Source organism: Gouania willdenowi, chromosome 15 (assembly GCF_900634775.1).
Source record: "Gouania willdenowi chromosome 15, fGouWil2.1, whole genome shotgun sequence".
NCBI classification, from domain to species: Eukaryota; Metazoa; Chordata; class Actinopteri; order Blenniiformes; family Gobiesocidae; genus Gouania; species Gouania willdenowi.
Window position 1 is genome coordinate 26,544,824 of NC_041058.1, and position 12,916 is coordinate 26,557,739.

General features: G+C 39.5%; 1 protein-coding gene across 3 annotated transcripts in view; it reads right to left on the reverse strand.

The window, feature by feature from the left end:
* The window catches only part of adgra1b (adhesion G protein-coupled receptor A1b), a 264,689-nt gene that overhangs the window by 95,685 nt on the left and 156,088 nt on the right, over positions 1-12,916 (reverse strand). The window contains exons 13-14 of one of the 3 annotated variants that reach the window (XM_028469085.1): positions 6,070-6,280; positions 5,449-5,648 (exon numbers count right to left, since the gene is read on the reverse strand). In XM_028469085.1, coding sequence (XP_028324886.1) covers positions 5,449-5,648; positions 6,070-6,280 — 411 coding nt within the window. Of the gene's footprint in view, positions 1-4,842; positions 5,116-5,448; positions 5,649-5,827; positions 5,832-6,069; positions 6,281-12,916 lie in introns of those variants that run through there. The other 2 variants (XM_028469087.1, XM_028469086.1) reach the window with 2 other exon arrangements.

The window sequence follows — 12,916 nt, forward strand, 5'->3', positions numbered from 1 at the left end:
CATTTTGGCTCCAAAAAAGGTTGACTGCACATCCTTGACATTGCCCCTATGAGATGACATATGTGTCATTAGTGCTGCATCAAGAGTTGCTACACTGATTGAGCCTGTTGTTTGATGACATCACCCAGAGAATCATCTGTTTTAGTTACAGTTACTTGCCTCCCTTCAATCATCTGAATGCCCTAATTATCACGCCACACTGCTCAGAAATTTAACCTGAGCCATGACTCTTCACCATGCATTGACTGACTGAGGTTTTGTATCTGGATCCTCATCCATCTGCCTGGGACTCAAATGTATCAAATTTAAATTTAAAATTAAGAAAATGTCCAAAAAAAAAAATACACAAAAAGCTTTAAAAAAAAAAGGAAAACATATGTTCAAATGTGGAACAGCTGAAAACATACATGATGTCCTGATAGAATCAATGCAGACTTTGAACATCCATATTGGAAAACACTGGCACTTGAAAAATAAAAAAATACTTCTATTAGTAAGAATAGTATTAGTATTAGTATTGTATGTACTAGATTTTTCCTGTTATAATACAAACCTGGCCACATGACCATCTGCTGAGCCTCAGTAATGTGATATTTCAATGCATTATCATTGTTCCATCATTGAGGTTTGTTGTTTTTCCTTGCTGAATTATCTCTGTGCACAAATTACACTGGAGTGGCCAAACAAACAAAAGCACTGAGCCACATCTCTATTTCTCCATCACTTTCAACTGCCATGAAGCCAAAAACGTAGCCTGAAACTTAACCAGCATTTGGGTTACAGATGCAGAAGCTGAACAACCAAAAATGATATTATTACTTAGTACTGCAGAACTCAGATATGCTGCACCTGAGCTCGGTTTTACAAGTGCTGATGGTTTGAAATGTTTAGACATTTTATTGAGGTAGGACAGTGCGATATTTTTTACATTTTTTTCATAGCACTTGGATTTGAATAAAAAATAAAAAATAATTTTTTTTTTTAAAGTCAACAAAAAAAGACAACATAATTTGAGTAGAGTCAAAAGCTCAAAATAAGCAATTGCTTGTACCTGCTTAACCAGTTCAGGGTAGTGTAACCATGGAGGACATCTGAGCATGATTGGGACAGATTGAAGCCATGGAATAGCTAGCACGTAAAAACAGGCAACTACAAACCATTTGATAATCAATGTTTATGGATTGTGATAAGACTCAGAAATCTGACTAGCCATAGTTCAACTTTAGCTGACTGAGCTGAGTGGGTTGGCTTCTGATCAATCCAATCAGAGTGATTCCCATCAATGCCTGTTTGTTTGTGTCCTTGTGCTGGACACCAAAGGCCATGTCCCTCCCAATGGAGGATTAACACCTTGCATAGCAGCTTTGTCACTGTCAGTGTGTGTGTGTGTGTGTGTGTGTGTGTGTGTGTGTGTGTGTGTGTGTGTGTGTGTGTTGTGTGGATGACATTGTGATAAAAGCACTAAATAACTCATCAACCAAACTCAAACCTTGCTACTGTGAGACAGCAATAATGTCCATTGGTAAAACAGAAAAGCCTTGATCTAAAACCAAAAAAAGTATGCAAAGTAACACACAAGATCAACCCACCGTTACCACCAATTTCAACCAGATGCGTAACTGCTGCGTAACAGAAACAGAGTTCCAACATTCCCATTAAAGTCAATATGCGGTCTGTCATAGCTGAGTAACGACTCTATTGTTATTTTTCTAATCGTTGGGTATAATAATCGAAATAGTAATCAAATTTCTATGAATTGAGCAGCCCCAGGGGAAATGTTCCGGGGAGCACTCATTAGGGGGTGCACCGCTCTCTACCCTCCTGTCCTGGCTGCATTAAGCACTGCCTAACACACCTCAAACACTGTCTAAAGTTGCCAAAAAAAAACTGCGCAAATCATCATCGACTCCTAAATACAGAGCCACCAGTGCCCGTTTAACTTTGCTGTGCCTGTAAAACTCCGTCCGTTTCTCATGTAGCGCAGAGACGCTCTGTGAAAACATCAGCTTTAATCAGTTTCACCTGCTGAGAGCGTTTGAACAACATCTCATCTGTGCTACAGAAGATCCATAAGAAGAAGTTGCGTGTTGTTGTGGACTAGACCATCATCGATGCCAGAGATTGTATAGCCTTAAACATTGTAGTTTAATGATAACTTCTGATACTGTCACATATTCTGATCCTAGTGGTGAAATAACTGATGCATCCTTGTGTTCATTTATTTTTGTGTAATCATTATGGTCTGGAATTATGTCATCAGGATCATTTAAATTAGGTTAATTTAATAAATAAATAAACCTGTGCAACCAGTTTTCGTCAAGTTTTTATTGTTTACAGGTGCTGCTAAATTTTGTTATACTTTCTCAAAAAAGTGTAATAGTTTTTGTTGTTTACAAGTGTTGTTAAATGTTGCACTACATTTCACTTCATTGAAAAATACTTATTCTTTGTATTCTCAACTTTATTAAAGGAAATTATGCTTCTAAATGTTTGTCTTTTTTTGCCCCGTGGTGTCAGAAATGGTATCGAGTTTGAATTCTAGACAACCCTACAGTGGATCGTATTTCACATATAAATATTATCACAATAATCTCCACAAAAGCGGAAGATCTAAAGGGCAGGACCGAGTCGATTTCCTTCTGTTTGTTTGACTTTGTGGTTCTCTTTGTATTGACTACAACTCATTATATTGCACGATTACACGTGAATTAGCGGGATTGACGGACTGCAGTTACCCAGCGGAGACGTTACTGAGTACTGGTGGTTATGCATCCAGTGGAAATCTGGTGTTATGGGTTACAAAAATGTAAGCTTTACAATGTGAAAAGTAATTAACATACTTAAAAAATGCATGCATATGTGGGATGCTCACCCTGTTTCACCTCTATTGTGCATGTTTGACTGTAACTGTCAAAAAAAAACATTACTGTACATGAAGATACTCCTTAAATCAAAAAACAAACTGATAGATGTCATTACTCCTGCTGGCTGGAACCCATAACCTTTTGTGTGCTCATTATAATGTAGCTTAAGACAGTGTTTCTATGAACAGCCCCTTTCTTATTGGACCATAGCCTTAGGCCTTTGTTATGATTGGATACTTCCAGAAGCCAGCCACCCACACTATGTGAGTGCGTCTCTCCATCTAAAGGTCTGCTCCTGCATATTAAGCGCTATGGAGCTTTGCAGCAACAATCCAATGCAGGAACCTCTTCATCAACAGTCTGGCAAAAATGCATGAATAAACTAATGAAGGCTGCTCTTCCTCAAAAGAGGCAGCCCCCAGAGATCTGTGTGTGCGTGCGTGCCTACGTGTGTGTGTGATAGAGTTTTGAATAAGGAATAGGGCGGAAGTATTTGAGACCTGTCACTTTGATGAAGACAGATGATGAGGCTGCATTGCTGTAAACGAGAGTTAGCTATACTCTTTATACAGACACGAGCCCTGTGGGAGGAAAACGTGTGGGAGGAAGAGGAGCAGGTTGGACAGAGGGAGTGAGAGAGGAATAAAAAGGAACTGTCCCTGGTGCTGATATCTGGACCGGCTCAGCTTTGAGTTCAGCTCAGTGCAGTTTTAGGGGCAAGAAAAAACCCACCACAGCATGACTAGTAGTCAGTGTAACAGGTTTATATGTAAGCAGTCTAAACACCCACAGCAGGAGGAGGGCTAATGCCTGACCCTTCAGTAGCTTTTTAAAAACTGGTTGCTCTTAAGCTTCCCACACAGATCCTGTCCTGAGTCACTTATTTGGGAATCTAATGACAAAGATTCTCCACCATATAATTCCTTTGGAGTCAAGTCAGAAAGATTCTCATTAAAGTGCTTTTTATATCCCAACCTCAGCCGCGGGGATGATTGTATCAGCCCGTCATGCTATTTGTAGACTAATTATCTGCACACACGGTAGCTGCACAAGAATCAAATGTTAAAAGAGTCTGAATCAGTTGGGATATTGCAATGGCCACCACCTCCATCCCCCCCCCCCCCCTCCTCCTCCATGCTTCTTGAAAGGATATTTCCTGTTGCATTGATCATCTTTTAATGACGTCTTTCACCCTGAGTCATAGATAGAATAATGAAGCACATCCTTGCTGACAGATAAGACAAAGAGGGGCTTCAACAACACCATCACTGTCATCAACTTTGTGAAATCAGCCCGAACTTTACTTTAATTATAAGTCTATTCGTATAAAGTCAACATCACAAAATACAAGGATGTTAACGTGCCTTGGATAGGATCTATGAAGGCACCTTAAGTCATGGTCACCCTGCAGAAACATTGAGACTTAGAGTTGACATCATGCAACAGGTTTAGTAGAAGCCACTCTGGGCAGTGGTGATAGTAACTGGAGGAAAAATGATGTCACAAGTTGATAAATAAGGTTATTTTTTCTTGGGTGCTGCAGAGACCAGGCGGGTGTGGTGACTGCATTAGACACACAATCCAAACCGATGCTATCAAAACGTTGTAATGTGGTGATATCACCCCCCACCCCCACCCCGATCCATCAACACTGTGACTATAGCCTCTACTTGTCTTGAAGTTCACATTATTTATCTGTTGCCAGGATATTTGACCAGAAGAGTAGATCTGAGGTGCCTATTGAGAGGACGCCTCCCCAAATCCCCCCGATCGACACAGACACAGATGACAGGCTGACATCTGCTCCCCATCTGACAACAGTTTAGTATTCATCACAGACACACACCCTCTGTACCCCACTCTTCCCCATTCCAATGCGGCTTTTTTCCCTCCCATCCTTCCCAATACACCATCAACCACGTCGCTTCGTTAAATATTCAGAAGGAACAACACTTTTCATGCTCTGCTGACGACTGACCTCCCAGTCTAACGAATCCCACTCGTCGGCAAACATCCGGAGGATTTCTTTGCATCCACAAAATAAGCGGAGCAGAGGCGCAGCTCTACGGAGCGACCGGGCGAAACGAAGCCATTGCGCTCCCCCTTCCCTCATAAAATCAATTCAGCGTCGTCTGGAGAGGGCATCTCTGCAGCATCGAGACTGAATTGAACCACACAGCAGGCAGACGATGCATTGAAGTCCATCATTGCCCTTTTCTCCCCCTGATGGCTGTAACCAATTAGCGCACCACTTGCGCTCCAGACTGGGCGCTCCTTCCGCTCCGCGGTAAACACGGTGGAGGACTACACCACCGTGCGTAACTTCTCTTTTCCTGACATTAGCGCAACGCGTCGTTTCAAAGCCAATAAATCCCCGTGGCGCATTTGACAAATCCGTTCCCCTTGCTGAGGAGCCACAGGGGGAAAAGCAAAGCTTTAAAGGTCCTCGCTTGGGGTGCTTCTCAAAACACGTGACTCAGTCTATCCCGTTTGATCCATAATAGTCCTCTAAGCAGCAGTTTTATGTAGGCGGGGGGTGGGGTGGCATGGTAAGCACGAGTGACAGTGGTTAACCATTACTCACCATTAGCACGGCAAAGTTACTGTGGTGGCTGCAGTGGATAGTGGTCGTGTTGCCCCCGGAGCCCGTTATTTGGCAACCCTCAGCCCTCCAGCCACCGTGTCCATCCAGCAGTTCAAAATCCCAGTAGGCTGCGGTGGGGTCTACACCCAGTGCGAAGTGTCTGAGAGCGACGGTGACGGTGCTCCCCAGGCTGCAGCCATCTGGAAGGAAAGCCAACACAGACACGGAGTGAAATCATCCGGAAAGTCTGCAAGTGTCATGGCACAGAAAACACACGCGTCAGCCGCACGGACGCGCGTGTACACCTGGATTCTTTAAACCCAGACAGGAGTCAGACAGCTGTCTGATAGATGAGCAGAGTGTTGCAGTTTAACTTTACCTCTCTCTCTTACACGCACACGCACGCACACAAAACACGAGCCCAACCATATAATGCGCCAGTTACTTTTCATTTATTTTACAAACACGCACACAATCCAGCGCGTCAACGTGTTGCGCAGCAAAAACCCGGACGCTGCGCGTACACAAGACAACGCATTGGAAAACACACACACGCACACACACACACACACACACGTCAGAAGGTTCCACAGTTTCACACCGAAATGCATTTCCTCTTACCTAATTTGGTGAACGCAACTGGTGTCGTCACGCTCCTGCGCTTCCCATCGTCTGCAAGATTAGAAGAATTCCCGGTGCAGGGAAATAGTTTCCCATTGCGAAACACGATAAACTGCAGCTTGCAAGTAGAGTTATCAACAGATTGCAGCGCAGAGGAGGGGAGAGGCGCAGCAGCCAGTGTCAAATGGATTGAGGCGACTGCCACCGAGTTCTGCGGATAGGGAAAAGAAAAGGAAATAAAATCACAGAGGAGAGTAAATATAGATTATTATTTAAAAAAAAAAAAAAAAAAAAAAAACGTCTCTAACGAAACTCTATAAAACCGGAACCACAATGACGCTTAGTGCGCCTTTTCAGCCAGGCTCCCTGCTGCAGAGGTGGAAATGGTTCTTAGCATTACAGCTTGAGGGCATATCAACGTTGTAGTTTTACATAAAGAGATAACAGGTCTTACTTCTTTTCAACAACCATAAAAACAAAAACATAAAAAAAAAATTAAAAAAAATTTAAAAGAGCATCCTGAGACACATTTTATATGGATTCAGAGTGGCGGTTTTCAACGGAAGCGGATTGGGCCCAATTTTAATGGAGAAAAAATTTTTGGGCAAATTGAGAATAAAGTTCAATTATAATGTCAAGATTAAAGTCGAAAATAAACTCAAAATACAAAATCGTGATAAAAGTCGGAGGTCTACTGATGAAATCAAATCTACGGAAACTGACGAGGGCCAATTCACCATACTGTATAACAACTAACAGCAGATTGTACAAAATGCTGTGTATCAATGAATGCGTTAAACTACACTTCAAAGTTTGGTTTCATAAAGAGCAGCGGTCACCAACCTTTCTTAACCTGTGAGCTACTTCATTGGTATTGTATAGTCCAGGGGTCTGCAACCTGCAGCTCTGGAGCCACATGTGGCTCTTTGACTCTTTTGCAATGGCTCCTTGAAGCGTTTAAAAAAATATGGTATTGATGATTAATGACAATAACTTAAAATAAAATTATGATAAAAGAATTGGTTACCCTAAAAAAATTAATCACATTGTGCAATAACTTTGCCACCTTCCTACTTCACCTCCTGCAACATCTACAGATCATCAACTTTCCTGCACCTGTGGCTAACCTTAAGTTTTAAATCCCTAGTAAGATAACTAAACCAACGAAAACACTATTTTGGAAGAAAATAGAGATTTTAATTGTGTGGGAAAAGATTTATTTAATTGCCAACATGTCGGCTTAATATGCATAATGCATGCTTGATTTGTTGCAAGAAATTAGCTATTAGCATGTGTTGACCGACATGATCACTCACATGTCATCAAATTCAACTTATTTTTTGTAGCCCTTCAACTCCATTACCTCATAAAATTATTTGATATTATTTTAACTGTATAGAATATTAACACTGTATTGTCTTTATTGAGAATGTTTTTTTTTTTTGCTGTTTTTTTTTTGGCTCCAGGAGGACTTTAATCCAGGTGAGATAAGGCAAAATGGCTCTTTTGAGAGTAAAGGTTGCAGACCCCTGGTATAGTCCAAAGGGCTACCAGTTAGAAAAGCACTTCTTAATACTACATTCTCACGGTTTCACTTTAATTAGAGCAAAAGTGTCAAACTCGAGGCCCGGGGGCCAAATCCGGCCCCTTAGAGCATCCGATTCGGCCCGCAGGAGAAAGTGAAAATGACAGAAAAAAATTAATTATTTTGTAAATACACAAATAATCTAGTTGTGCAGATATTTCAAATTCACCAACTCCACAATAGTTTTAGGGGCTTGCATTTTTCCTTTGTTTTCATCACAATAATGCAGTCATTTTTATTGCAATTTCTTACAAACAATTCCACAAAATTCTTCTAAATTACACACAAATCAAGAATTTTTGAAGTGAATTAAATTGATATTAAGAAACTATGGCACAATAATGTTAAAGTTGTTATTTTTTTCCCACCTAAAATCTACAGCCCACTTGAGGTCAAACTGGTCCGTATTTGACCCCTAGACTAAAATTTGACACCCCTGAATTAGAGGATAAGATAATAAGGAAGGCTAGCAGTAACTTTAAAAGATAGGAATTGCTGAGGTTTCCACATTATTTCTCCTAATTCATGCAATAGTTTAATTTTCATTATATTTTCTATAAAATCCAACTTGCGTTTTTAAAAATAAATTTTATATGTATCAGTGATTCTCAACTGGTGGGTCGGGGACCAGTACGGGGTGGGTCGCTGGTCAAAAATAAATAAATACTTAATGTCTCTCATGTTGGACTTGAAACATTTTTTTGACAGACGTGCTGTGAAATGCATGCTGCACATGAAAATATATAAATTTATGTTTTAAAAAAGATCATGTATGTGCGTTTTCATCAGCTCTTTTTGAAAAACTAAACTTGGTCTAAAAAATTCTGAAAAAAAAAAAAAGTGGGTCGCGAAATAATGACCGTGGCAAAATGTGCATGGGTCCCAGAGTGAAACCAGTTGAGAACCTCTGATATATATATATATGATATAAACGAGGTTTGATGTAAAATTATCTGTGTTCAAATCAGGGGACGGATCTGGATAAGCATAATGCTTTTTTCCGTCGCCCTTTCCGGCATGCAAAAGGACAAAAAAAAAAAAACAATAATGTGATTCTGCTCTGAATGTCAAAATTAATTTCTGTGGTTGCAAACATGTCGGAAATGAACTGAATAAATAAAAAATAAAATAAATATATATCATATATAACATACCATTGATCAGTGGCCATACACCAGGTCTGCAACACTTAAAGACATGTCACAATGTTTCAGTGAAAATAAACATTTAAACATGTAATAGTAAAACTTTATCAGCAGTTTTTAACTCTACTAAGTACTAACAACGTCGCTCATGTGTATTTATCTTTGTGAGTTTAAATCCTGAGATTTCAGATGGAGCTCATTGGTGAGTAGAGCTCTTAAGGGCACATCCCAAGTACAAGATGATGTGGTTCACTAAAGATTGAAAAAAATAGGTCAGAAAGTTGTAACTAATTTGTACTCACGAGAATCAAAACTCTCACAGATCCTTGTTCACAACTATACCTGCAAGCAAATATGTAAAAAAAAAATTACAACCTCAATAATCCCTCTAGAGATGCAGTCAAGTTCAATGCCTGATCTGTTATGACCCAAGGCTAATGATTTGACATTCTGTGCAAATAAAAGATGAACAGACAGCTTCATTTGTCTGTACAAACCTCTGGGGCATACAAAAAGAAGATTTAGCTTTTATTTAAAAAAAAAAAAAAATAGAGCTACATTGTAACAGCTGCAGGAACTTTGGGCAAAGCGTAAGTGAATTGAAGCATGGAAATCTTACTCAAATGCATTTGGGCCTGCACTTAGAGATGAAGCCTGCACTTAACCTTTCCCAAAAGATCAGGTTTAATCATACAAAAGCTTTCAAAGATGCAGTGTCAGTAGCACACGTGTGGACATGCATGGTGAAACCTCCACCTGCTTTTATGTGTTTGATATTTAATACTTAACCATGCTGTGCAACAGTAGTGCTGAAACGTGCATAAAAAGAACTAGCACACACTATTATTATTAAAGTTTACAGTAAATGTGCTAAGCTGGTCAGTAACCTCTCCTTGAGATAGATACTGATATTCTTAGAGGTTTATTTTTCAAGATTTCATACAGGAGCAAGGCTTTTTGAATAATTAACACAGTCCAGCAACAGTTTTTGTGAAGCCAAAAGGTCAAGCAGATTTATCCAGGGGCCCTACTGAAGAGAAATGCTGATTAAGAGGCTGCAGATGATGCATGTTTATCATAAAGGAAGGAACATGTTGTGCCAGGGCCTGCTCCTCAACGTCAGCTTTCAATCATGTTGTCCCCTCTAGAGAGGCAGTAGAGCTTTGAACCCAGAGGTGAGGGATGCTTGCTGCTCAAAATAAGTGTTGATTTTTCTAAAAGAGCTCTTAGAGTTAATGGGGCGCTGCTTAGTTTGACGTACAGGCCAATCAGTGGCAAAGGAGGAACATGGTCAAATGTTTATCTTCATCAAGGAAACCAATGTTTATTTGTTCCAATTGTGCCAATTATTAGTACCATTGCATTGCATTTATGGGTATGACTGTGTACTAACCTCACTAAAAATTAATTTATTTCAATTGCATGAATTAATATTTATGCTTCAATCAATAAATACATAAAAAATATTAGGAAATGTATTTTTAGCAATTATACTGATAGTGATGTAGTGACAGTGCATGTCGTTGGTATATGACGCACTTGATGTCAAAGGTCCAGTATTATGCTATTTTTCATACATCTCCGATTGTACTAAGAACCCCAACAACATAGTATTTGAGGTTTATTTTCCAGAGTTTTAGCCTCTGAAAAGTCACTTTCATGATGCTTCTAAAAACAGGCTGTTTTGAGCCTTCAGGCATATGCATGAGTGGGCGTGTCTGTGGAAGCTCTTGGAGAGGGTGATCACCAAAGCGATTTTCTTTTGTTATCCACACACTTTTTTTAAAGTATTTTTCTAAGCCATAAAAAACTGCACATTACAGTAAAACACATGGCTATTTAAGCAGCTATTGTAACTGAGTCCAAAAAAACTCTGCTTCGGGGTGTGTGAGCGGCAGCAGCTCGGACTAAACTGTCATGAACATGTTTAAGAGTAGAAGGCGGCCAGAAAGAGATTAGTAGCAGATTCCGTCCGCTGCCTTCTCTTCTGGACAAGAGAAGGATAAATATATATACCGCCCTCTGCTGTTTAAAAAAGTACTGCGATTCAATTTTCAGAGCATCGTTGTGAACCGTGGTACCTATGAATCGATTTTTAACTGCCTTACGATTAATAGTTACATCCCTACTGTGGGATGTTGATCAGTTCCTTATATTAACCCTAAGTGCTCCCTGGGTGCTACACCATGGCTGCCCCTCCCCAGGGAAGGGTTAAATGCAGAGAACATTTTTTGTGTATGTATCTTTACATAAATGACAAGTACAATGTATTTTCTATATAACCACAGTGTGTGTTTTACCTCTGAGGTAGTTTGAGAGGGAGTGGCTCACTATCTTATAGGGTAGGAGGAGTCAGGATTGTCAGGAGGAGGAGTTCCACCTTATGAAGTATTATTGCGGGAAAAATCCAACTCGCCCATTTGGAGCAGACTTTTAGCAAAATGTGGAATAACAAGGGAGGGAGGAAACAGAACTTTTTCAACTTTGGCCCTCTGAATGAAGCTAAAGGAATGTATATCACATTAGTAAAACCATTATAAAGTGATTTTTTTTTTTATAATACTGCCCCTTTAACCTGAACATCATGCTTTGAGTTGGTTTTTAGGGTGGTCTAACCCATTATTTATGAAGGCAGTTAGTGTATTGTTGATCTTGTCATGAGAAAATCATTAACAAGTCAGCCAAGGGGTGTTTTGAGTTATTTACAAGTTCAGAAAGTGTGGTTTCAAAGCTTTTCAATTATATCAAATACATATAAATCAAAGAATATTTGAAGAAGGTATGGCCATTTGAATGTTTGCAGTCTCCAAAGTAGTTTAGTGTAAAATTAGCCCTCAAAGTTTCTCGATCTTTGTCACCTACTTCAGCAGTGAGGCGGGGACAGTAACAAGTAACAGTAAAAGCTGCACATGTTCATTACTTTGTAATAACCAACCCTTTACCTAGGGCAGGGGTCTGCAACCTTTACTCTCAAAGGAGCCATTTAACCTCATCTCACCCTGAATAAAGTCCTCCTGGAGCCGGAAAAATACCGCCTTAATGTATACAATACAGTGTATTAAATTCTATTCAGTTAAAATTATATAGAATAATGTTTGATTTAATTTGATTTGATCAAGTAAATGGCAACTTAAAAACAGTTTAAAATAAAATAAAATGAATTGACATAAAAAAATAACAACAAAACCGTGTCTTGCATCTTCAAATTCTTACGCATTTCAGTTTACATGAACACAATTTATATAAATAGTATTTTTTATGGTAATGTATTTAATGTATTAATGCATGATCATGTGGTCAACACATGCTAATTGCTAATTTCTTGCTACACATAAAGCATGCATATTTAACCGGCACATTGGTAGTTAAAAGAATCTGTTCCCACACAATTAAAATCTCTGTTTTCTTCCAGAATAGTGTTTTTGTTGGTTTAGTTATCTTAACAGGGATTTAAAACTTAAGGTTAACCACAGGTGCAGGAAAGTTGATGGTCTGTAGATGTTGCAGGAGATGAAGTAGGAAGGTGCACAACGCGATTTATTTTTAAGTTAACAAATTTTTATATCATGATTTTACTTGTCATTAATCATTAATAGCCTCTGTAAGAAAATAACTCTTTATTTCAGTATTTTTTTTAAAGCTATATGGAGCCATGGCAAAGGACTCAAAGAGCCACATGAGGCTCCAGAGCCGCAGGTTGCAGACCCCTGACCTAGTGTTTCTTCATTCAGAAGCAGTTTCATTTTTAGGAGTCAAACTCCACTGGTATTGCCTCTATCGGATGAGCTGAAGTGTTGCCATCTTGTTTGACACAATTAACCACTGCGGTAGAGAAAAAAAATCAAATGTGGTCAGAAAAGAAATAAAGAGGAGAAGAAAGCAATTTGTGTGTCTGCACCGAGCAACTCAACTACAATGCTAAAGATATGCTAAAGTAGCTACAGTCCCCTCCAAAAGTATTGGAACGGAAAGGTCAATTGTCATATTGATTCAGGTGGTTTCTCCCTTCAGTCTCCTCTTCAGGAGATAAAACAAATGCTCTATTGGGTTAGGGTCCGGTGATTGACTTGTTCAGTCTAAGACAGGGGTCTGCAACCTGCGGCTCTGGAGCCTCATG